Raw genomic sequence first — 27,392 nt, 5'->3', positions numbered from 1 at the left:
CTCGTCCTCAAACTGCACGGGGCCATGGTCCTTGTCACCCCCAGTGTGATGCCACCGGAATCCACAGTCCCAACCTGCAGGTCTTCTTCGTCCCCTGTTCCCCTCAAGGCTAACTTGCCTCTTTGTTCTATTTGTTAGAGCTCACTTGCCACATTTTTCAGTAACTGCAGAGTTTTACCTCAGTGTGAATGGCTCCAATTTGCCTTCTACATAATCTCAAGTGGTACTCGCTTATTCAATTTTTTTTTTTTTTCTTTCAGTATGCGGGCCTCTCACTGTTGTGGCCTCTCCCATCGTGGAGCACAGGCTCCGGACGCGCAGGCTCAGCGGCCATGGCTCACGGGCCCAGCCGCTCGGCGGCACGTGGGATCTTCCCGGACCGGGGCACGAACCCGTGTCCCCTGCATCGGCAGGCGGATTCTCAACCACTGCGCCACCAGGGAAGCCCTGCTTATTCGATTTTTACAAACTTTCAGAAAGATGTTTTTCTCCAACTTCCAAGCGGAAGTTCTGTTATTTACCATTTGAAATGTTACCGTTGTATTAAAATGTTAGCAGGAAGACCCTTGGGTGGGGTTCACTTTGGTGAAATAGTTTTTCTCTTAATTTAGGCACCAGGGAACATGGCAAAGAGCTGGGGAATGCCACGAAGCCACCTGCAGGGACCCAGGGCGTAAGCTCTGGCTTCAAGCTGACACTTCAAATACTAGCTTGGAAGGTCTGCACAGGGGCTGAAACACAACCGCAATATCGCCCGTTTTGTAGTTCCAAGGTCCCTAAATAGAGGCCTAGTTATCTACCTCCTTGCCCACTTTTGTCGTGATTTTTCAATATAATACTGCAAAGTTATAGCAAAAAAGAACAGGACCAAAGCCTTAAAACTGGAGGGGGCCATGAGTCTGATCAAGACCACCCCTCGTTTGAGGCAGAAGCAAGTCTGACCATCAGGATTCAGACCTGGCTCCTGGGGAGAAAACAGCCCTCCTTCTCAAGCCTGTTGTCTTTCAGTTTTATTCCTTTAAAAAAAGTGGCTATTTTTTTTCCCCAGTGGCCTGTTATTCGGTGTTTCTCAATCTGGTTTTGCATCCTCCTTACACTGAGTCTTTTGGTTTCAATCTTCCTTGACTGCTCTATTCTAAATGACAAAGCCAGAGAGAAAGGTTAAGAACGAGCTTCCACAGCTAAAGAAAGGCCCCACCTGTTATCCGGAATTCCAATCCATCAAGTTTTCAGAGCCCCTGGAATTATTCTACATGTCCCATCCTAGAAGATGCTGACGCCCTTTGAATCGTACCTTATTTGGGGTCCTTTGGGCTTCCAAAACTCAATATAAACCCATCAAATAAATTTTAAGTGGATCAGGTCACTGAGAAATATGCTCCCCAGACTCTGATTTTACTGCTCTCCTTCTTTCCTTTAAAACAAGCTAACAAATGAGGGTAATGGTTTTCAAGACACACCTCCCTCTGCACCTTGGCATTGCAGGAAGAAGAGGAGGCTGGTGTCCATGGAGAGCAGGACTTTTGTTACTTTTCAAACAGGAAATGTCAGAAGTGCTCATATCTTTATAAGATCTGGAAGCTAATTACTAGAACCACAAATGGAAGGTTTGGGGGTGGGGGGAGGGAAGACTCCCTCTTGAAGGCCCGGTTAAAGGATTTGAGAAGGGAGTGATCACTGACTACAACAGTGTCTCTGTACAAGAGTCTCAGATGTCTGAAGATTCCTCCTTTAACCCTAGTTTGTGCTTATGAGATTCTGCTTAGAACAAGTCCCTCATCCCTTATCAACTCAAGTTCTTCCCACTTTAAGCCATGTCCCCATTTCTCAGTCCTCTGGGAGGCAGCTGTCCGGGGTTGTTGACTCCATTCCCAGTGAGGACAAGTACTGCTGTCTCACCCAGCTTTCCTTGCCTCAAATGCAGGAGATGAGCTAGCAAGCCTGATGTAAGGAACCCCCAGCCCCTCGCCCATGGGTCTCCCCTTCAGGACTGTTGCTACACACGCTTCCCTTGTGATCATCTAATAGCCCCTGCACAGCATTTCACTCCATCTTAAAAGCAGTGTATAGCATATAGTATATAAAGGCCATGAAAGACATAAAAACACAATACCTACATTTTCAGAGGAGGACATACAATGCAGGTCAGTCCCCCTAATTAATCTCATCAGTGCACTTCACTTCACTGCACTGTAGTCGGGGTTTGCACGGTGCCAAGGAAGGGGAGCTACTGGAAATAATCAGATTAATGTGTCAAAGAAAACAACCAAACCAAACATTTCAGCTCTCAAAATGGATTGCTGGCCTGAATTTTCCAGGTGGGTGGTTCTGTATTCACCTAATAAATCAAGCAATTCCTGAATTACCACTTCACTCTGGGGTGTATGAACAGCGTCTAAACATTAACTACGGTTTTATAAGATGCAGTATTATTCCTTTTAAAGTAAACTAATGACCGGGGTGGAGGGAGCATTACTGAAACATTTTAATGATACGAGGGTATTTGCAAATACCTCCTCCAATCCCAAGTCTCTCCATCCCCATTCCTTCCAGGTAAGCACAAACCACCATCCTGTCACCAGCATGACGGCCACAGCCTCCCAGCCACACCCTTGCTTCTTCCCTCATCCTTCTACACAATTCTCCCCCAAACAGCCAGAGTGAACTTTGAAGGATAGAAATCTGTTTTTATCGTGACCTTGCTTAAAATCTGCCAATGGCTCATCACTGCAGATACCTGCAAATCCAAACCTCGAATCCTGACCAGCGAGGCCCTGCGTGACCTGGAGCCCATGCCTCTGAGGCATCTCATCTTCTACACACTCCAGCCACTGGGCATGCTTCTTGCCCACTGCCTGGGGTGATGGCGCAGGGCTACACCTCCTGGCTATTTGGATCTCACCTTAAATGCTTCTTCCTCATCACATCACCCTGCTTTATTTTTTTTCACAGCACATATCCCTAGATAATATTTTCTTATTTTCAATTGCCTACCCTTCCCCGGGAATAGCTAACATGTATACAGTGCCAGGCTTTATTCTAAGGGCTTTACATATATTAACTACCTTTGAGTCCTCATAACAACCTTTCAATATTGGTGATATTATTATTACTATTATTAGCCCATTTTACAGGTAGAAAAATTGTGGTACGGACAAGCTAAGTAATAACCCCAAGATCACACAACTAGTGAGTGAAGAGGCCTGTATTTAAACCCAGGGAGTTTGGCTCCAAAGACTGAATGTTTAATCACCATGTCATATGCCATTAGAAAAAGCTCCCTGATCTTTTATTAATCACCGTATGAATAAAGATTTTTATCATGTGGACGTAAAACACTATGATAGCAATGCATCACTAAAAGGAAATTTGTTATAATTCTAATCATATTTTCTCTAAATATATCTAATTTCTTTAATAGAGAAAGTCTGGTCTCTGATCCCAGTTATTCTGTTATTTACAAAATTCACCTCCCCTTTTGTTTTTTTTTTGTTTTTTTTAAAAAATTTTATTTATTTATTTATGGCTGTGTTGGGTCTTCGTTTCCGTGCGTGGGTTTTCTCTAGTTGCAGCAAGTGGGGGCCACTCTTCATCGCGGTGCGCGGGCCTCTTACTATCACGGCCTCTCTCGTTGCGGAACACAGGCTCCAGACGCGCAGACTCAGTAATTGTGGCTCACGGGCCTAGTTGCTCCGCGGCATGTGGGATCTTCCCAGACCAGGGCTCGAACCCGTGTCCCCTGCATTGGCAGGCAGATTCTCAACCACTGCGCCACCAGGGAAGCCCTCCCCTTTTGTTTTAATAACCTTTAGCTTACAAGATTCTCATTTCTCCAGTGAGATAAAAAGTACTCTGGTAAAGAGTGTGTAACACAGATAAGTTGCATAAAGCCACGCAAGGGTGTGTAAAATGTCAATGAAATTAAGTTCCTTAATTTTAAATTAAAGCTGGGGTTTCAAAATCTGTCTGCAGACCCTGACATACATGCACATATATGAGGCTTCACCATGTACAGAAAGAAGCTCAGCTGTGGTCAAGTTCTTTGGCATTAACTAACCTGATCTTAGGTTGCTTCTCATCAGAATCAACTGAAGCACAAGACAAAGCTTTCCTTGACATCTGTAGTAGTTATTCCTATAAATTTAGTTCATAAATCAAATACTATACTAGCCTTTATTCTTATTTATGGGTGGCAGTATCCAGTTTTCTGATGTGCTCTCAGGCCTTAATTTAGAATCACAGACATTCAAAGCTTTACGAATATCTAGCCCAACTAACTCATTTCACACCTGAGGAAACTAAGACCCATGGAAGTTAAGTGACTTGCTCAAGAACTCAGAGGCACATCCAAAATTAGATGCCAGGTTCCTCAATTCCTAGCCAAGTGCTGTTTCCAACACACCTCCAGTGATGCTATGAGAGTTTAATCACTGTGCCATATGCCTGGGCCTTAGAAGAAATGTTTTTCTGCTAAACCAAGTCAATTCAACACAGTTTTATTGAACAACTGCTATTTTATCACTGTTGGGTTCTAGTCTCTTTGGGGATGCGTGTCCCAAATTTAAATGCTTCAATCATTTGCTGGATTAAAAAGATTATTTAAGACTTTACTAACCCTTCAAAGAGATACTAATCCAACTATATCAATAATCACATTGAATGTCAATGGTCTAAATGCACCATTAAGACAGAGACTGTTCGGGCTTCCCTGGTGGCGCAGTGGTTGAGAGTCCGCATGCCGATGCAGGGGACACGGGTTCGTGCCCCGGTCTGGGAAGATCCCACATGCCACGGAGCGGCTGGGCCCGTGAGCCATGGCCGCTGAGCCTGCGCGTCCGGAGCCTGTGCTCCACGACGGGAGAGGAAGACAGAGACTGTTAAAGTGGATCCAAAAAAAAGACCCAATTGTATGTTATCTACAAGAAAGGCACTTTAAACATAAAGGCACACAGAGATTATGTGGAGCAATGGGAAATCTCATTCATTGCTGGTGGGAATGCAAAATGTACAGCCACTTTGGGAGACAGTGTGGCCGTTTCTTACAAAACTAAGCATACATTTACCATGCGATGCGGCAACTGAACTCCTCGGCATTTACCCAAAGGAGTTGAAAACTTATGTCCACACAAAACCTACACACAGATGTTTATATATTGTGAGGTACTCACAATACCCATGAAGTGGTATGGTGTTATTGAAAGACTTGGAGTAATCATAAATGTACATTGCAAACTCTAGGGCAACCACTAAAAAAAGGTTAAAGAAGAAGTAGAACTGATATGCTAAGGAGAGAAAAGAGGATCATATAAAACACTCAAAACCACAAAAGGCAGAAAAGAGTGGAAGGCAAAAATCAGAGAAAGAACAGGGCAATAAAAAGAAAAGAGTAACAAATATGGTAGATGTTAATCCAACTATATCAATAATCACTTTAAATGTCAGTGGTCTAAATGCGCCAATTAAAAGAGAGAGTGGATTGAAAACCAAGACCCAGCTAATGCTTCAAAGGTATGGTACTCTTGACGACCTATAAACTTCTAAGGTCAGAAAAAATGGAACTTGTTCTATTAACTGCCCAGGGAGTCAAACTCTTTCCTCTTTGGAATCTTTAAGGCCAATTCTCCACCACACCTTTAAGCAATACTGAGAACCACTGTTTTCCCAAGGTGTAGGTTGGGAGCTTACAGGTTTGTTATTTTTAATGATGAGTACCACAACAGTATTATCAGACTTTTTCCTCTTTTCCAAGCCTGTTTTAATTTCCACTGTAGTTGTTATTTAGAAAGGGTTCTTCTTAATTACATGTGGATTTATTGTATCCACATCAATGGGTTTATTATTGATTTATTATGAATCACTGCTCTCCTTGGCATAGGGTAGAATGTTTATAGCCATCCTTATACTTGTTATTATTATTCCGTTAATGATACCATTATTATTAATTACAACAGGGAGCTGGAATGGTGACCATTTGGGTTGGAGACAGCTGTAGCCAGTGTTTGGATATAGAAACGTTGGTCTTATCCCAGTCCACCATGCTTGGCTGTTTCTAAGCTGGTCACTTAAGGTGAAAGTCTCTCTGGAAAAGATATGACACCTTCCTGCGGAAGAAATCCTCTGAGATAATTCAGGGACAATGTTGCCTGAGCAGTATTTTAATTTACATGATGTTCATAGACTTGATAGTCATGAATTTCTTGAGAGTCACATCAAAAAAATAATAATTTAGACAGTTTAGTCAAATGGGATCCTAGATTTACCTCAGACCAAGTCACTTATATTCCAACCCAATTTAATAATATATGCCTTCCTATTTGTTTTCTGAAAATGAACTGTTCGAAATAAAATACTACCCCAAAATGACTTTGAACAATTCAAATTTAAGTGCTGTAATCTACATTTTATCATACAGAATTTAAATTATTAAAAAGCTTTTTAGTTGTTTAGTTATATCTTTCTAAGTTCTCCCTTATAACTATTTCTACATATTAACAAACCTAAAAACTAACTTAATATAATCATGCAGTTTTTCTTTCCCTTTTTCTACCAGCACTGATCAAGTAATATTTTCTGAGGAAGCAGTGCTCAATAAAGTAACAAAATAATACTAATAATGTATTTTTCCTGAAAAAAGTAAGTAGTAGCTTGGTTGATATTTAGGAATATCCCAAATAAGAGACCTGTCAAGAATATTCACATGTATATTTATTCTAAATGTAGTGAATAGGTAAATACATGCACATATGCATGTACATGTTAGAGCACATATCTAACAGTGTTCCTTCACTTTAAAAGAGACAGTGGAATCAAATGTAAATTAGATAGCTGGTGGGAAGCTGCTGCATAGCACAGGGAGATCACCTCTGTGCTGTGTGACCGCCTGGGGGGGTGGGATAGGGAGGGTGGGAGAGAGGGTGATGCAAGAGGGAGGGGATGTGGGAGCATGTGTGTATGTATAACTGATTTAGTTTGTTGTAGAGGGAAAACTAACACACTATTGTAAAACAATTATACTCCAATAAAGATGTTAAAAAAAAAAAAAAAAAAAAAAAAAAGAGACAGTGGAAAATTCTATAACATAATCATGTGCTAGGACCATATCTGTGTATACGGAATATGAAATTAAGGTAAATGACAATTATCTTTAGTCTCCTATACAGCCCCACTTCTAGATCTATTAGCCAATTCCCAATGGTCAGAGCATAGTTAACTCTGAGGGATGTGGCCTGGACTATTGGGTAGACTTTTCTTCTTCAGGCACGGACTTCCCATGAGCATCTACATGCAGAGCAGAGAGAGAGTAACAGAGGTTGCAAAGGATTAGAAGGCCAGGTCCTTGGCCTAAGGGGAGCTTTCAATCTAGCTGGGAAAAGACAAGATCTTATATATTCTTGTCATATCTTAAGAAACCACACATGTCAACAAGTGAAAATTTTTTTTTCAGCTGAAAATGTAATTGTTGAAGCAATTCAGAGTAAAAATATAATCTGAGCAGAATGGAAGTGAATTTTAATTTCCTAAAGGAGAAAACTTTAAGTTGATGCAGGGGCAAAAGAGATTTCCTTTCACTAAAATCCTGAGCATTTTTTGCATATTCTGGCCTCCATACGGGCTGGTATCATAATGTAACCATGTCCGATTCCCATCATGTCTTCTGAATGAGACTGAAACCTTCCTGAAGGCAGAGATGATGTCTTCCATTTTGCTTTTATTCACTGCCTGCCTAAGCACATTTTAAGTCACATACCAAGTATTTGTTGAGCTGACTTGAAATGGCTGAAATGAATTGAGGAAAGACCCTTGAGGTTGGAAAGAAAGCAAGAGACTACTAATATATTGTGTGACATTAATAAAAATCTAAAGTTCTTGACAGGTAGAAACTATTACCTGAATTAAATAAGATTAAACCTAATAGGAATAACTAAATTTCTATACTTGGATCTAAAAAAAAAAAAACAAAACCCAAAACTGCAGAAGTTAGAAATGGGAGAATTGCAGCTTGACAGAAAGTGGCAAATGTGAGAAAACAGCGTACCATGGTCACCAAATAACCAAGACCACGTTAGCTGGCACCAGCAGGGGCCAAGAATAAAGAAGTTTGGTTCTGGATATCAGGCATTAAGAGGGCCACTGAGAAAGTGTAGTTTGCCCAGAGACCACTGACCAGGACAGTGAGGTAATGTGTCACAAAACCCCACCATACGGCAAGAGTTTAAATAGGCGGGGGAAGAATAGGTGAACACAGGAAAAATTCAGAAGACTTTGTGAGAAATGATAGTTGTCCAAACCAGATCTCTTACTTTGTTTTAGAGGAGTAATTTTCCTTCACTTTATGGCTTAGTTAATATAATTTCTATCGTTTTCTCAGAAAAGATTTTGACACTTTATTACATGACGGCTATAATTAATGTCAGACTCTAAATTAGAAATCAAAAACTCTATTTGATCATTTGGTTTCAAGCTGGATCTAAAGTATGTTTTGGCATGATTACTAACTGTTAGCAGCAAGTACTGGAAACAGATGCAGTCTTGATATGTGTTCTAAATGTGAAACACATTGCAAAGAGACTTGGAAATAAAAATATACACTGCTCATGCACACTCTTACTGTGCTATTTCCTGTCCTTATCAGTCATAAAAGTTTCTCTTGTTTTGCCCTTTATTTGTTTTCCCAGGTGAATAAAATCTTCGTTCTCCTTTTTCCCTTTCTTCTTCCATTTTTTCCTACATGCCAATCTTCCTTTTTTTTTTTTCTACTGTCTTTTCCACTAACAGTTTTTCCATTAAACATTCACTGAGCACCTACTATGCAGCACCAATATCCTGTGCAAGGCTATGTAAGACACAGTCCTGTCCTTGGAGAAGCCTATCTCCTACGAAAGGGGAAAGGCATCTAATGAAATTGTTACTAAAGGAAAATACATACACATTAGAGGTATGTCCAGAGTACAGAGACGAGAAATGGAGGAGAGAGTGATTCACTTGGAGGAAAGTGGTGGTTGGGAAAAGGATGCCTGAGAAGGATCCGTCGGGCCCTATCCAGCCAATGCAGAGAAATGGGCTGGCCCGTAAGTATGAAGCAGCACAGCATACTTGAGGAATGCCAGGCATTCTTAGGAGAAAAGGAGCATCCTTTACCGAGGAGAGGTGAGTACTTGCGGAGGCAGATATCAATCCATAACATAAATGGATTGGTATTTTTGAGCTTGGGTCTGTGCTGTACTTGAGTTGATGGGAACATGACCACCTAAAGGTAAATGTTTCTATAGGCAAAACCAAAGAAAAAAATTTTAATTGAAATATGGGCCAGGGACTTTCCTGGGGGTCCAGTGGTAAAGAATCCACCTTACAATGCAGGGCACGTGGGTCTGATCCCTGGTCGGGGAACTAAGATCCCACATGCCGCGGGGCAACTAAGCCCGCGCACCTCAGCTAGAGAGCTCATGCGCCCTGGAGCCCGTGTGCCACAACTAGAGAGAAGCCCGCGTGCCACAACAAAGAGCCTGCGCAGCACGCCGCAACTAAGACCCGATGCAGCCAAAACAATAAATAAATAAAATGAATAAATATTTTTTTTTTAAAATGGGCCAAAGATAAGGAAAACCATAATCTGGACCATTTGGGGACAGTTGCTGAGACAGAGGACTTGTTCCCCCAGGCAGGAATGCATGAAATGCTTTCTAAAAAGAAATAGCACTCAGTCAGTAACAAAAGGAAATGGGGTGGTAGTATTCAGAGGTGCAGGGAGAACAGTCTGGATGTTTTTTTTAAAATTTAATAACATCCTTACAATGGAATATCATTCAGTGGTAAAAAGAAATGAGCTATCTAGCCATGAAAAGATACAGAGGAATCTTAAGTGCACATTGCCAAGTGAAAGAATCCAGTCTGAAAAGGCTACATACTGCAAAGGCCAATTATATGATATTCTGGAAAAAGCAAAAATAGAGAGACAGGAAAAAGATCAGTGGTTGCCAGGGGTTGGGGGGCAGTTGGGGAAGGAGAAATAGGTGGAGCACAGGAGATTTTTTAGGGCAGTGAAACTATTCTCTGTGATTCTGTAATGATGGCTACATGGCACTATGCATTTGGCAAAATCCACAGGAGTACACAACACTGACAGTGAACCCTAACGTAAACTATGGACTTTAGTTAATAATAATATATCAATATTGGTTCATCAATTGTACCACACAAATTCAAGATGTTAATAATAAGAAAAAGTGGGCAGTGGGGATGGTGCGGGGGAGAGATATAGGACCTCTGCACCTTGTGCTCAATTTTTCTGTAAATCTAAAACTGCTCTCAAAAATGGAGCATTAATTTGAAAACAAATATATATGATAGTATGTTTCTACTCTTTTGAAGCTAATGACATAACTTAGTTCTTCCACTAGCATTTATCAGGTCAGGCAAGCTTTCTTTACCAAAAGTCCTAAGAACAACAAATCCCTGGACAGACATGATCGTACTCCCTGCAGAACCTCTGAGACATGTAGGTGGGCAGTTTTGAGTAATTCACTTACACAGGACCGTTGAGGCACAATAAATTAACTGACATTATCTGAGAACAGTGCGAAGAGTCTTTAGTGACAATGAAACTAAAACTCAGGTTTCCTTAGTTCAACTGTCTCCACCCTCTTCTTAGATCACAGTGAACCACAGAAGCCACTGTGTCATTCAAAAATTAACTTTAATACTTTTGGTGAAGCTAGGTTCAAGCTCCCAAGCTTTCTTCTATGAAAAGAAAGGGATTAGAGCAAATCTTTCAATAAAATGTGTAACCATGTCTTTGCCATCCCTGCAAAAGCATGATTGCTTTCATTACAGAGTCTTTTCTCCATATGTGGGTGGTTGTACATGTATCAAAAATAAATCGTCACAGAAACAACTGACAAGAACCGCGTATAAAGTCAGAGTCGAACCGTGTACACAGGTTTCATTCTGTGCTTTGGTAGCTCAGTCTAGCTGCAAGTAGCAGTAACTAGTCATACAACCAAGTTTAGTCAACTGTGTGAGCTGGGCCAACTATCCCCAACTGATCTCGTAGGAACGGAAACCACTTCTTGCATCGTCAGAACCAGTAACTCAGAAGTTATGCTCAACTGAGGTCCAGGGATGCCCTGGAAAACTGGGCCTACAGCAGTAAGATAAAAAATATCCTCTGCTCACGTCAGAAAATAGCCCATTTCTACAGAAAGCAAGATGAATTTCAACTTATGGAATGCAAAAATAACCCAACCAATCACAGTCAATATTATAGGGAAGAATATTGAATGTTCAATTGGTAACACAGGGCTTGCCTTTGTTTAGGGTCCATTAAATTTAATAACTTCCCCCTCTGTGGCTTTAAACAGAGAACTTCTTCAAAATAAGAGCGGCTCCTATTAAACTTAATTACTTGCCCGTGGCTGCGATGGCAGAGGTGTGTCTACCAAATAGGTGGGTCTTAAGAAAGGAATGGTTCTATAGTAAAAAAAAGTAGATGGTCTAGTGTTTTATTATAGTTGCTTTAACTTTCTGGTTTATTAGTATTAATTGCTGGAGTTTTCCTTTTTACCTCTCTTAAGGCATCATTCCCTCCTGTGAGTTGAGTGGCCCTGCTAAAATTAATGTCCACATATACTTGAAACATTACTGAAGCTGCTGGTTCCAAACCCTCAACCAGGGGAACTGACAGAGACTCAGCTATAAGGGACATTTAAAAAATGAACTACATCAAACACCTCTGGCTTTGAAATGACATGAAACAATCCTCCCGATAGACCTTGAGTGATCAAATGGAGTTTTTCCACTGCAGTTTCTAGATTTTGTGGTAGTAATAAAATAATTTTTAGGAACTTTGTTTATTAGACCAATCCCTATGCTGCTGACCTTTGGAAATATTAGAGTTTAGCGACTAAGAGTCATAAAAATGGAGACATCTTTAATAGTCCTGTACAGTTGATTAAGTGGAATTTGTCAATATTTAAATATCTTGAAAGAAGGAATTCAAGACTACTTGCTTAAACAGGAAAAAAAAAAAAAAGACTTCAAAAAGATTACAGTTCTTAACTCTGTCTCATGTAAAATAATCCTACAATTGCAGAGAAAAATCATCCACACAACCTGTATTGGCCTCTCCCAGGGTACCTGAGGCAGACAACGTGTATGACCTTGCATCTCTAATTCATGTATCCTACCACTCTAAGAGACCTCCAGAAAGGATCAGAGAGGTCCATGGGTACAATGGCCAAGAATGCAGAAAAATGCCTATATAAACCCCTTCCACCTCGTGTATGCCAGAGTGGTATAGACTTAGGTTAATCTAAGATACTTCACTCAGATGGGTGGGACGAGGAGAAGTGATTTGCAGTGAATAACCCAAGGTACCAGTCTCCATTAGGAGGCTAACAATAGCTCACACTCTTACCCACCAGTCAAAGAATAAGACTCAATAAACAGTTGTGCTTCTTTTCCTAAGAGTATAATTACATAAACTACATTTTGAAAGTCAGTAATTATTTATCTATGTACTAATTTTTAATGAGCTCCAGAAAAGCAATTATAATCTCTGTGTTAAGCCTCACAAGTGCTTTGAACATCAAAAATGCCATGGGTGATAACATTACAATGATGAAGCCATGCAATGGTTTGGTTTGTTGTCAAGGTTCCGTGCTTGTCTTGCCACACACCTTGCTCTTTAATAGAATCAGTGAGAAGTAACTTTGGCTACCTCTGTGTGGTGAATATTCTTTTAGGATCATATAAGATGAAATGAGATAATGTATCAAATCTCTGGGGATTGGGGGTGCCACTTAAATACAGATTATTATGTGATAAGGCCATACTTACCATAGTAAGTATGGTGGGGAGGGGAACCAACCCCTGCAAGGGCTTCTTCTGCACTAGGTATCTCTAGACTGGTTTCTGCTTGATTTTTATAATTCGGCTGGATTACAATAAGGTAGACCCTATTAGTCAACTACACGACAATAATTTACTGTTCAGCCACAACTTATAACTGCTGCTACTGTTCTTGTTATAATAGTAAAGGCTACTCAAGGTTAAGGAAATATTTTCTGAATCTTTGGACTGCCCCTGTGAACTTCAAGATATCTGGGTTTGTATCTTTCTCTGCAATAAAGTAGAGAATGTTAGTGATATATCTTTATCATCTGATTTTATTTACTCCTTGCTTCCATAAAGAATTTGAAGAAGACTACAGGAGCTATATGGTATAATATCATTGTCATTCTCATAATTCATTAAGTTTGAGCCTTTGTAGCCACACTTGAAAAATTACTCAGAAGAAAGGATAACAAAAAAAGAAGTTGTAAAATTGGATTCTCTGAAGGTCTTTAAATAGATTAAATCATGGTCTTTCTTTGCAATGGTCTTTTAGGATGAAATGGCATTTCTTTAGGAATATTTCTTTCCGAAAGATCTTTCTGGTCCCCTTTATTCCTATGACCCCTTGGAAAAGGACCTTAGCATGCCTAGTTACATGTAAATGCAATTTAACATCTTCTATTTTCTGACACTATAACTGAATAGTTATTTTCTCCTAGTGCTTTATTGAGTTTTTGTGAATGGCTCCCAACTGCTTTTAGCTCTATAAAAATTTATAAGTCTATGGAATAATAATAATAATGACAAACATTTATTGAGTACTTCTTTGTGTTAGGCACTGTGTTAAGTGCTTTATGAATGCCATATGAGTATTAACTTGTTTAAATATTTAAATATTTCATGGTGGTTTTTGTTTTAAATATACTCTGTAGCCATCCATTTTAGAAAGCAAATAATCCCTTTAAAAGTTTAGATTTTTACCTACTGATTCATTTAAACCAGGGCTTGCCTGCAAATTATATACAGACATACAATTTTTACAAAACAATGTTAGCTTCATAATCTCAGCTACAATCTGTTTAGCACATATTGTGTGTCAGGCCTGCCCTAAGCACTTTACAGTAAGCATCTTATTTAATCCTCACAGTAACCCCAAGAGATAAATATTATACCCGTTTGACAAAAAATAAAACTAAGTTTCTGAGAAGTAAGAAACTTGCCTGATACATGTGTGAGTTAGAATTCAAACTTGGGTCTGAACCTCCAACCCTACTGTATAAGTGAGGAATTTTATTCTTTCTCACCCAAGATCACATGAGAATGTTCTGTGTGCCCCTTCATATAGCAAGATGAGAACTGATCTCTCTACACAGAAAAACAGGAACTGTTCTGGAAAGCATCTCAAAAAGTGAACACAGGACTACTTGGAGATGGAGACAGAGGTTAATATTTTAGCTGTCCGTGTTGCAGAGACATAGCATCCTGGAACTTAGGGATACCTTTAGATATTGAGGGGAATAAGAAGAAGAAAGTACGCAACTTGGTACCTGAGAACTTATGAGACAGGCTCCTCTCCAAGAAGTGTCCTAGGACCGGTCCCCAGGGAACTGAAAATGGGGCTCACTCCAGATGATGTGGTCCCCTAGTCCACCAGGCAGCGCTCTGGGGTGCAGACACAGGCCCACACCCAAGAGCAAGGTCGGAGAAAGCAAGGCTCCTCCAGTTCCCTTACAGTCCACTTCTAGTTCTTTCTTCCTGATTCCCTACTGCTGACAAGAGGGATTTTCTGTTCTCTTCGTTGTAATGTTTATACAGAACCTCCCACCCTGGCACCATGTTACTTTGCCAGGAACAACTGTTTGGGGTGGGAGGAAAATACTGGACTAAACTCAATCTCAAACTAGTTTAAAGCAGAGGCCCGTTCCCACCATTGGCCTCAGATCAATATACGGCTGGATAATTAACCAGTTTCTGTCTCCTCTGTGAAATGAGAAAAGCTGTGCTGTGCTCGTTTATAGAAATGTTTTAATTAATTATCAGTAAATTGCCTCCAAATAATCTGGCTGTTCCGTATTACACATGCAAATCATAAAATGCCATCTTCAGTGTTATTTTCAACGGTTTTCCCATTGAATTCACATACGAATACACCTCAGCGGGAAAATGCTGGAGATAAGTGTCTCTAAGGCTGCGATCACTCCTTGAGGTTTTTTTCTTTTCCTCCAGGTACTGCCAGAGGACAAACAGCAAAATCTGCTTCAGCCACAGAGGGCTGGACAGATGGAAGCCCCAGAGGACCCTAAACAGAAACAAGTTTGCACAAATCTGTCCCCGCAAAGTGTCACCTTGGCCCCAGGTAAGACAAAACAGACTCGGTCTAAAATACAGAAGGAATGACCAGAACTAACTCAGCACCCACCGCCCAACACTATACCTACGATCCTGCGTCAGCCCCTGTGCCTTCCTCATCCTTTCCTGTGTCGTTAACGGATGTTTGCCAATAGGAGGGAGTCATTCCAGACAAGGGAAATGATCACGAAAATTCTATACTCTGCACACTTCCCCAACAAACACCATGTGATTCATGACAGTAAGAACAGCAGTCGGAATGAAAAGTGGTCACGTGGTTTTCCAAAGACTCTTGAGGTTTCCCTCCCCCACCCCTTCTTTCCCTACTCACCCCTATGGGAGTCCGTCTGTGGCAGAAAATGTGAAGGCATTAGGACCAGAGAGCCCTTTCCTGCTATTTGCTTGAGAAACAAAGCCTTCCCTCCTCCCAAGTTGAAAGAAATAAAGGAGTCTGAGCTAGTCACAACCTGCAAGCCTGCTGGCGGCCCCGTCAGCTTGCCAGTGGTGCAACTCAGCGGAGGAGTGAGTACCAGCTTCGAGCTTTGCAGAAAATGAGAGAGGGAGAGAAAACAGAGACAGAAACACAAAGAGAAAGAAAGAAAGGCATTAACCTGGCCAGGAGTCAAACAGGTGCATGGAGCCCGAACGCTGAGAAGAGTGTCTGACAAATAGAAGATCCAACTGTGTGTGCCTCTGGGGGCTGCTTCTGTACTGATGGGGGCAGGGCTGCAGTCTGGATGTCAAGGGGTGGATGACAGATTTTTTTTTTTTTTCTTATTCACAGGACTCATGTGGTTGGCCAAGAGCCTTTAACTTTCCTCCACTTGTCAGTCTGACATCTTCGTGGATACTCTCTGGCTCCCTGGGATGAATTCTCCATGAGAGAGAGGGGCAGCCAGGACGTGGATCACACACGCTGCCACCATGAGTCACAGAATTCTGTGGTGCCTTTGGAAGAGGGGGGTGTGTGAGCCCCGGGGCTGCCACGTTGACAGCAACAGCAGTGAGCTGTGTGATTTGTGGAGAGGCTGCCTCGGTCTTGACCTGGCCGCTCAGAGGCCATACGTGGCCTTTAAAGACTCTTACAGCCCCACTGCACTTGGAGTGACACATGTCTGGCAAGGTATCTGAAGTTTGCAGGCGCTCTCTCTCAGAACTGGCTACCTGGGACTCCTGGGATTTAAGAGCCTCTAGAAATGGAGGGCTGTGCCCTCAGGCTGTAATTTGGCTTTCAGGCAGATGTTAGGAACAGAAAGGAACACAAGCTAGAGGAAGGCCTGGTAGAAGACCCTCAGGAGAAGGCCCCAGTTAGGGGACAGAGCCAACCAAAGGGCATGCAATTCAGTGGGACTGAAACTGGGAGGGCACTGAGTGTCATCTTAGACAAGGATGCCATCTCTGGTGGACCTTCAGTCTCTTGACTTCAATTTAGGTTCAAGCCCTCAATAGCCCCATAATTCAGAAGACCTGGTTTGCAGCTGTAAGACCCTTGTCCACATGCCTCTGATGGAGGGTTACTGTGAGTGTAGCTGAGACAGCTGGGCTCATCCCGCGGTCCCAACCCCACCCCTGCACCGGAGTGGGTTTTGAGTTCAAGTGTGGTCTTTACCTGAAATGCGCCTGGGCACGTCGGTGATGGCAGGCAGCCCGGTGCCCCGGGTGGAGGACAGCGGGGTGGTGGAGTGAATGGACGGGGGAGTCATCTGGCTCAGGTACGAGGGGTAGGACTGGTCGTAGGACCATGGCGGGGAAGACTGCGTCTGCCTGGGATCTGGGCAAAGAAGAAACGTCTTTAGCACACCAGCCGCTGTGGCCTTCGAACACACAACCCCAAACTCAGAAAGGATAAAGCAGGGGAAAATCAGAATACCCAAGGACGGTTTATTTCCCACAACTCCACCCTTGCAGGCCCCCCAGGGCACAGAGCTTTCTAGACTTCGAGTCTCTATGAAAGTAACAAAATGGATCGTGTGTAAGGACTATTTGTCTCTCTCACACGTAAATATTTCTATTTGGAAAGCCTAACTGTCATTTAAGGAAACAGTCTGCTTTGGTTATCGTCACAAAGTTGAATTCCATTTTATTTATTTTCTGTATTTCCTGTATGTTTTTTAATATTACTCCAATGAATATGTATTACTTATTTCTTTTTAAAAAAGTTAGAAAATTTGGGAACAATGTATTTGATTAAAGAGCAGGTAGACGGTGCCTTTTACTGCTACACATCCAGCCACTATCTTTCAGCCGTGCTTTTTGGTTGGTAAATGATTCCATGATTTTAGCACGGTTTGCTTTCTTTCCAGACATGTCAATGGGGTGCCCTTTCCAGCCTGAGGGTTGGGAGGCTGGGGTAGAGACGAGCACAGAAGGGGCAGCATGTAGGAGATGAGGAAAGAGGGGAGCCAGTTATGTTATTCTCATGCTAAAGCTATGCCAGAAAGTAACCTTTATGAATAAAACAGAACTTAATTTCAAAGCCAACTCAGAACTGAAAAGCATCATCACCATCCACTTTCAATGTTAAGCACATGCGTTTCTGACAGTAAGAAAATGATCCAAAACACAACAGGGAAATGTCTTCAATCCTATTGGAATCTGTTTAAAAGATGTCACGTGTCTGGAATGTGGCCTGTGTTACCTACAGTCACTATAACGATAAAAATAATGGGCTACCAACTGGTTAGAGTGAACTGCTGAGAATTAGCAATATCTTTTGATTTATATCTATGGAGTTTCTTGGAGGTACAAACAGAATCATAAGCAAATTCCTCTTATCATTTTTTTTTTTCTAACTTCACATTTTAAAAATGTTAAACACTCTAATATACCAGGCTGTTCTCAAGACAGCTTTGTATGTTAGAATAGCCATGGACTTTGGAATGTGCAGAATTAGGTTCAGGTTCTGAGACTTCTATTTTCTAGCTGTGCGATCTTGGGTTAATTACTCAGTGACTCGGAACCTCAGTTTCCTAATCTGTAAAAGGGGGTGGGGGAGTAATAATATATGAATCACAGGGATGTGGGAATTGCATGAGAAAACTATGTGGAGAGGGCTAGCATAGGAAGCACTCAGTAAGTATTAATTCTTGTCTTTTAGAAAAACTCTTGGTGACACGAGGATAGTTCCATGGTTAAGACACATCTGAACTGGAGAAAATACATTTGGAATAGGTCTAATTTTAAATTATTCCTATATCACCTATCAGCCTCTGAAAACGAAAAGCTCAATTTTAAAAAACTATAAATATATTTAAGTCAATTCAGGTTTATTGCTACAAATAAAAGTGAGTGTAACCAAACATGGGTTTTCCTGAGATGATTCCTCTTTTAAAGCCTCTCACAGTTTTTCTGTACAACGCCATTTAGTTTCAGCTATTTCTTGTTTATTTGTTCCATTCAGAAATATTTTATTTAAAGACTATCTAAATAGGACATACTTTTCTTGAGTCAAAATAATTAAATACATCTGGATATTTATCTAATGTTACTGTATCAACAGATGTACAGGAAAATTTCATCCAACTCAGTTTTAAGGAATATTTACCTGAGTTTGCAATTTGAATAAAAGTATAGCACTGTAAATGGTTAACAGAAAATTTTCCTTCAGAAATCTACAGGATACTTGATCATTAAAGTAATGAACTTTTGTGCTTTAAAATGTGCAAGGCTGACATTGTATAGATCGGCAACATTTCAAATCTGAGTGAGTGGTCCTTGTTATATATCTGATACAGCCATACTTCCTTGCTTTAACCATTAATGTAATTCACTATTCAGATAAACGGTAAATGATCTTCAGATGGAAAAAGATGCATTCCTTACAGCACCAGGAAGTAATCTCACAAAGGTAAGGCCTTCTCTCAAGCACTATTTTCAATAGACAAAAAGGACAAGAACCACATAGCACAATGAGCAGGGCACACGGGACTCAAATTTGGATTTGAGTTCTAATCTACCATCACCAGATGACTCCCTGAGCAAGTAGTCTAACCTCTATCTCCAACCCTCTACTATAACATGTTACCAGCAGTACTGGGCTCTCTGCCTGCAAGTGGGGGAAAAATACAAAGAAATCTAAAGAATGACTAAAATCACTGACCTTTAGACATATCACGAAGGAATTAGGGAACTTAGTTTGGATGTAAGATGCAGCCTTTCATTTCTCCTTAAGCTGAGAGGCAGGCCAGTACAGGGGGAAAGAAGGGGACTTTCTGATGAGAGGATCTGAGTTGGAGTCCCAGCTCTGCTATCTGTGAGCTGGATGACCTCAGCTGTATTAGCTAACTCTCTGAACTTCAATTTCCTCATCTGGAAAATGAAGCAGCATAACATGGTAAAGTGAACATAGCAAAGTGCTCACGTGTGCTGGCTGGACAGACAAGCCTAGGCTTGAATCACAGCTCCCCACTTTGCTGAGCGAGTCACTTAAACTTTGGGGGCCTCAATGGCTCATCTGTAAAATGGGAATCATGACACTTATTAGGGCTCTTGTGAGCATTACATGAACTAGGCCTTCTTTAAGGCCGAGTTCTTCTAAGGCCTAACTTCTAAGTTATCTGACACTCTTGGCACATACTAAGTATATAATAAATAGATATGATTATTGCTATCTGTAAAGTGAGTATAATTATAACTACTATCATTTTTTGTTTACAGAATTAGGTGAAATAGTACAAGTAAAAGCATTTTGTAAAGTACTATATGAAAATGATTATTATTCTCTCTAGGAGCTCATATCACGTGGCCAAGGCCCTCCTGTGTTTCATGGGGTGTTTCTTAATGTTGCTGAGCTTTAATTTCCTCATCTGTAAAATGGGATACTATCTCAGAGCGTGTTGTAAGGATTAAATAACATATAGCAAGTGGCTAATTATCATTATTCAAAAAAATTAAAAATCTGACTCTAAACTGTCCAGGGTGGTTGGGTTGTCTAGCGTTAAGTCTTGAAGATTTCCAAGATCAGACTCAGCACAATTCAGTACAATGCCTGGCACATAGTAGGTGCTCAATAAATAACCATTGCATGAACCTCCCAGGGTGGCTGGAGTGAATAATAGAATTTTATAATAAAGTAGTAATTAGTCCTTCTCTAACTTCCCCTTAGGCTACAAAAGAACTTGCTATTGGTGACGTTTTAGCTTTGCCATAAACTTCCTGACTGCTGGAATATATACTAGAACAGTCTATCAAAGGATAGCTTTCCTTTGAGTGGAGGTCCTTCCTGAAGATCTCCAAGATTAGCAAAAAGAACTTCTCACTAGCCCTAAACAAGTGAGAAGATCTCGATCTCTCTCTCTCTCTCTCTTTTTTTTTTTTCTTTCTCAGAGGACAGGCTGCAGGCCAGCCAATCTCTCTTCCAAGTTCACTGTCCTAAGATTCTATGATAATGACCTACTTAAGGAGAGAGAGTTACTAAAGAAAAATAAAACACAAGAACTGCCATATAGGGCTCACTAGATCTAGTCTAAGGAATTTTAAAAGGGAACAGTAATCTTTAAAAAAATAATAATAATAATGGTCTCCAAGCACCCCAGGGCTTCTCTAATACCCTGTGAATGAGGCCTCAACAATCCCAGCTCCCGAACGTCTGGCCTGTGTGACGGTGGACAAATTACATAACCTATCTAACTTCAAGGTGCTCAAAGTGTATAATGGGAATAAATAAGAAGAGCTCTCCCTCTTAAAGTTGTTTTAAAGATTCAATGAGGTAATGTAGGAAAGAGCGTAGCACATGGAAAGAACCCAATAAATGTTCACCACTGTTAAAGCATCTACTTTACTGAGCCTTCATTCTGTATTTATGTTTCCAGCCCATAACCTCTTATTCTAGCAGAGGGCCATTTTTAGAAAGCTTCCTGTAGTTCTGAAGTCTGCCATTTGGAGACCATATCTGCACTGGTCGCTTTGATACCCTGTACAATCATTTCACCTGAATTGTGTTCCTTCTTAGTCTTAGCTTCTCCCAGACCAAGAAATCCTCACCTGTTTAGTGTGTTTTCTAATACTGTATGCTTCAACTTTTTTCAAACTTTTAGTGGGGGGGGGAGGGGGGGCAAAGCTACAAAATAGCCATAAAATGTCCAATCACTAAGAAAATGTAATCCTATCACAAATATATGATTACATCATATTTGCTTTGTTGTGGACAATTATTAATGCTTACAATAGAGAAAAGTCACCTTAACCTGATCTCATAAACGATTTCTGAACTCAACTTCCTGAAGAAACCTGAGACTTCTGAGATTCACTCTGAACTTGGATGAGTCAGAGCAGGTGACAGGTGGTTTTAGGCACCGCTGGTCAATCCTAAGGTTACTAATAGGGAAGAGCGAGTATAGGGCCTAGCTCTGAGACAAACCTACTAATTAAGCATTAACAAACAAGAAACTGTCTTCATCAACCTCAGGCCCCACAGGGCCAGTAGAACTTACTCCTTTCCTATACCCCATGCAGAGTTGTACTGAATGTTTCGTCCTTCTGTGTCTGCAGAAACATGGAGGGAAGTACCCTGTCCTTCCACTCCAACATAAATAAGAATATCCTTGATTTTTGGGGGTCTCAGAGGCTAGAGGTGCCAATCATTGCCTTGATATTACATCCTGGGTGACCTGAGATTACCTATGAGCAAGTTTTCAGAAAATAACTGCATTCTATTTCACAGACATTCCCAAAAGACAAGAAAACTGCTGTTGAACTTTAAATGGTTTTAGGGTGCTTTAAAAACGATAATTCATTATTTTTCTATGGCAAATCTTCGGAAACAGCATCAATATTATTTTTATTACTATGTTCTAGAAATTCAAAGCATTGACAGAAGTTTTTATATAGATATGACAATTGAAAAACAAAACCCTGGGTGTTGGTTTTTTTATGGGCACATACTCTTTTGTGCTTGGGAAACCTGAAATACGAAATAGCACAGGAGCATTTTAATAGGACTCCACCCCTATTTCTCCCCAAACTTCTCTCCTATCACCTAACAAAGGGGAGGAGGGAGTTTAAAGCGAAGTCGTAATTAAGTATGACCTGTAACATAAACTTGAGAGAGAAGATCGGGTCTTCCCTATAAAATGGGCTGCTGTGCTCACAGCAGGATGTGACTCATCAGTGACTCAATGGGAGAGAAGAGAAAGAAGCAGAAGACCTAGGGCAGGGCAGAGCTCCTGGAGGCGCTGGGGACGACACCAAGGAGAAAACAGTCCCCAGTCCAACTGCCAACGCGTGCTAGGAACCGCCACCAGGCTTGCGAGGTCAGGCTAGTGACTGGACACCTCAGACCTACAGTTGTACAATTCCACAAGAAACTGTAGACCAAATCTAGCTACTAGGAGCTCAGGTTAAATAAAGAGGAGCCAGTCACTTGACAAAAAGAATCCCTGCAGCCTTTGTTCCAACTGAGGCAATGTCTGTTAGACAAATTTTAAAAAGACACCAGAGAGGCACAAACTACTGGGTGTAAGACAGGCTCAAGGATGTTTTGTACCACAAGGGGAATATAGCCAATATTCTGTAATAACTGGAAATGGAAAGTAACCTTTAAATATTGTATAAAAGCTTAAAAAAAATTTTTTACTTAAAAAAAAAAAAGACACCAGAAGTCCAGGGGCCCACATACACTTTGCACTTTCTCTCCCAACTCACTAAAGTTGAGGTCAAGGTTCTTATTTAGCTATCCCTTTTTCACCTACAAAGTACCAATCGTCATTACTGCCACCTTACCAGGGTTTTTGGGGTGGGGGGGACAGTTTTTACATGCTATTCTGGTGAGTCAGCAAACTATCCATTTTTATTGTGACGAACAGCTTCTGTACACCTACATGGCTGTGCAATGGCCTAAAGGATAGATAAGTAACAAAAGACATTTCTTGCCGTGCAAAAGCTTATACATGCAGGAGGGGAAAGTAAGACTAACATATAAAACAAGTAACTTAAAAATGTTCAAAGCATGTACCTGTGTTTTTCAAACAGCTCTAAAGATAGACATGAACCACAGGGCACCAATATCAGTGTGGATTTTGTAAGATCTCCTTCTAGGGTGGTGTTCCTTCAGCCTAGGCTGCTTGGAGATTGAGCCATCTGCTTTCCATTCTATAGACCCCAAAACATAAAAGTACAGGAGGCAACATTCCCAGGAGGTGCTCAAAAATTGATGCTACTTGGGGGAGAAGTGGTTCACGCGTCTTAAATGGTCTTGGCATCAGGCAAAAAAATGGAGACAACCATTTACTGAAACCGTGGATATGAGGAAAGCAAGCTCTCTCCTTTGAGTTGGACCACAGCTTCTGAAGTTCAATAACGGATATGGGGAAAAGGAAGCAGCGCCATGCATTTCCTAAAATGATTTGTAAAGAGTCATGGGTTCTAAGCGTATCCAGGCTTTCAAATGACTGAGAAGCTAAATTTCATGTCTGCCTACTTGAACTCTGAACACTTGGGGTCATAATAAGAGAGGAATAAAGAGACAGATGGTTAGAAAAAAAAAAAGGCACCGTAGGAAAAAGAACTGACTCCAGGAGAACAGGTAGAAGAAGTCTCTTAATGAAGAAGTTTGAGTGGGGACAGCAGAGTGGGCAGAGAGCTTTAGAAAAGCGCAGGGAAAGGGACACGTGGAAACTCAGTGGTTGCTATTAACGAGCCCCGTTTGGTAAACACTCTGGTTAGACACCTGTGGGTGTGAATGAAGGGCTGCTTTCCTAGGAACCGCTCGCAACAGGGCACACCTTAGACGCAGTGCTGAACTTCACGCAGAGACAGGAGGAAACAAGTCAACAGGGGCCAAGCCTGAACCAGCACACAAGCGACTGTTTCCTGTTTGTGCTGCCAGTGGGCTGCTGTGTAACGTGGCAGGACAGTGGCCGGTAATTTCTGCCATGTGCGCCCCAGGGAGCATCTGCCGTATCTGGGGAGCCCAGTCCATTCAGAGAGCGTCACAGTGTCACCCCTTCTCCTCCACCCACTTCCCCCTCCTCAGCACTCAACGCGGGCTGCACAAACCTCCAATATTTCATGAGAAAACTGAGGTACTTAAAATGAACTGCATAGATGGTTCTCCTAGCTGAAGATTATGCCTCTCCCTTGAAACCAGGGTCAAAGTCAGTCCTCTCCATGGAGAGAGGCAGCTGTACAATTTCCTATCCTAGACTATTTCTGTCATATTACTGTCATCCATAAGACAAATAAACTCACGTTCTTAACTCCGTGAATTCCTATTTCCAAACATTTACCCTAAAGGCTAAATCTTAAATTCTATGTCTTCTCTAATAACTCTCTGCTAACTAGACTGGAGTTTTAGAATGAGCTTTCCCACTCACTCCCCGTTCTCCTGACCAAGAGGGGACACCGTCTGAAAACAAACAGGCACTTGCAAGGGCAGGAGGGGCTCTGGATGGGGGGCTCTGGCACTAACTGTGCAGCTGTGCACCAACAGGTCACCTTCACTGAGCACTGCTGTCGTCAGGTGTAAGATGAGAATGCACGGGTTATCCCTAAGATGTTTTCCAGCAATGAAATGCTATGATTCTAAGTACTCGGAAAATTGGGCTCCCAACCCTCAGTCCTTTCTGGAGTCGATAGTTGCAACAGCAAGGACCGAAGCCGCCCTGAGCTGACCTGGGGCGGCTGGGAGAGGAAGTGATGGGGGCTGACACTCGCGGTGTGGCCCAGCACAGAGCATTGGGGCTCAACGTCGGCAGAGAAGGCACCCAGAGAGGCATTTTGACTCCCCTCCTGTCCCCAGCCAGGCGGTCTCCAGCTGACTAAGGTGGCCACCAGAATCGCTCGGCAGACCACCAGCCCAGCCGACTCCAGAGCTTAAGGCTGAAATCTGAGAAAAAAGCAGCAACCTGTTCGGGTAGAACTGGATGCTATGCAGGGTGCACCAGGCATGAGGAGTTATGTGTCAGTACAAGCAATGGAACGAGGGGGACTTAGTAAATCCTAAGGGACCATATGGTGCGGAAGAGAATGAGAAATGACAGGTACAGCCTGAGACGTCACAGCCCCTAACAAAATGTCAAAAGAAAAGACCAGAAGGAAGTTAAGACAAGGTAATGAGAAGTGCCGTTTTTCAGTACCACCAATTTGGGGCTGGATGGAACTCATCACTGTCTTACAGAAAATGAGGGAATTTTCTCATTTTCTTTTTAGTTAGGGCTTCTCGTTGACAGAGCAGAGTCTGCAGAGTTCTTCCTTATATTAAGGAAAACATGTCTCCCTGGAACTCCACTCACTCCTCATCATTGCTGCCTGGGATACCTCGTCCACATGACAGTTATTACATTATTTGAAGATCATGCCTTTAAAGTTTACTACATGATAGACAGTACTTTTACATCCTCTTACCCCATTTACCTAGAAAAACCTAAGAGAAGAAACAAGAGGCTATACCATATGTCACACCTAACCGGGCCTCAGCATTGGCACATCCCGGACCTCAGTGTAAAGGTAGCAGAGGGAAGGGAACTAGCTACAAACAGGTAGGACCAGAATTTGAGAAATAACTGGGATGTGGTGCTGGCCAGGGGAAGTGACCTTAGTTCAAATCACAGTATTGAAGTGGATGCAGGAAATTCAAGTTCAAATCAAGCTATTAACATCTAGTGGGTGAGATTATAGCAGTCGGGGTGTTACAGAAGGTCCCCAGACATGGTGAATCCTGTTGTCGGATGGATGATGGTATTGTCCATGGTTCCAAGAACTGGCTCCCACTCCTTCATTCAAAAAATATCTATTGAGTACCTCCTCTGGTACTCTGCTAGGTTCTAGAGATATTAATGGTGAATAAAGAGTCTGCCTGACCTCACAGAGGTTACAGTTTGGTGGGAGAGGCTGACATTAATCAACTAATCATGTAACTGTGATAAGTGCTAAAAAGGAGATGTCCTTGGCATCATAAGAGTGTACAGTGGGGGACTCCAGCCAAGGCTGGGGAAGGTTTCTCTAATGATGTGATGATTAGAGACAGGCAAGCAGAAGTCCAGTGGATACGTAGGTGGGGTTACGAGGGCTTTAGGTAAAGCGAACAGCATATATCAAGTTCCTGGGACGGAGGCAGTATAGCTTTTTTGAAGAGATGAGAAAGCCAGTGTGCTTGGAAGACTGACAAAAGGTTCAAGACAGTGTGAGAAGAGACTGGAAAACAGGCAGGGAGGACCCAGGCTATGCAGAACCTGCTGGGTCACGCGAGAGGTTTTGATCTTTATCCTAACTGCCATGGAAGGTCACGGGGGTGTTTTTAAGTATGGGGTGACATCAACAGGTTCACATTTAAAAAAATCTCCCTCTGACATCATCATAATAGAAACAGGGCAGAAGCCATCCCAGGACACACACAGGGAAGGGTGTGTAGGGAAAACAGCAGCTGAAACAGATGCAAGGGTGGAGTCCAGGAGTTGCACTCAGGGAACCAGGAAGCGGTCTGAGGCACTCAGCTGCCTCTGCACGTGGTCCAACGAGGGGGATGAGGTCCTGAGATGCCTCAGCTGGATCAGATTGGCTCTGGGGGGGCAAGGTGAGCCTGCAATCAAGGGCCTTGGGCCTGCAGCTGTGATCTGGGCAGGCTCCACCTCATACATTCTGGTTCAGGGGTAAAGCCCGGGCATCTGTACGTGTAACAAGCTCCCCAGGTGATGCCAAAGTTTGAGAACAACGGGTATCATTTTTACTGATTTTTACTGATGATTGTTAGAAAGGAAAATTACCCAACACTACTCTGAATTAATTTGCCCTATCAGGAAGAATGATCTTCAAATAGAATGAGCAGAAAAAACATGCTTAAGAGGAAATTAAGGCCCAAGAGACGTGAGGAGATAAGAGAGAGCAACCCACTGCTTTAAATGAATTCAAGTTCCTGCTCCGAGATGAATTACACCCCACAATATTGCAAGAATGTATGGAGACTGGCAGACAAGGGGCTTCTCTTTGACAGAGCAGGGTCTGCAAAGTTCTTCCTTGTATTAAGGAAAACGTGTCTCCCTGGAACTCCACTCACTCCTCATCATAGCTTCGCTGTCTGGGATTCCTCGTCCACATGACAGTTATTATTTGAAGAGAGTGACTTTAAAGTTTACTCCATGATAGACAGTACTTTTATCTCTTTCCCCATTTGCCTTTCCTGAGAATGGCATTGCCATGGTAAAAAGCGAAATTGCAACTAGTTTTTTGGAGCCATTGCTTGCAGACCTCTAAAAACACTTGAGTCCCTTTCAAAAGCC

The 27,392-nt window shown here is 41.9% G+C and overlaps 1 protein-coding gene across 5 annotated transcripts in view; it reads right to left on the bottom strand.

Annotated features, from left to right (window-relative positions):
* RUNX2 (RUNX family transcription factor 2) overlaps positions 1 to 27,392 on the bottom strand; it is a 302,059-nt gene that overhangs the window by 195,459 nt on the left and 79,208 nt on the right. For all 5 annotated transcript variants that reach the window (XM_067006329.1, XM_067006328.1, XM_059077788.2 and 2 more), the window contains one exon: positions 16,790 to 16,951. In XM_067006329.1, coding sequence (XP_066862430.1) covers positions 16,790 to 16,951 — 162 coding nt within the window. The remainder of the gene's footprint in view (positions 1 to 16,789; positions 16,952 to 27,392) is intronic.

The sequence above is a fragment of the Kogia breviceps genome, chromosome 10 (assembly GCF_026419965.1).
Source record: "Kogia breviceps isolate mKogBre1 chromosome 10, mKogBre1 haplotype 1, whole genome shotgun sequence".
Classification (NCBI taxonomy): domain Eukaryota; kingdom Metazoa; phylum Chordata; class Mammalia; order Artiodactyla; family Physeteridae; genus Kogia; species Kogia breviceps.
This window is presented reverse-complemented; position numbering and strand designations above follow the sequence as displayed.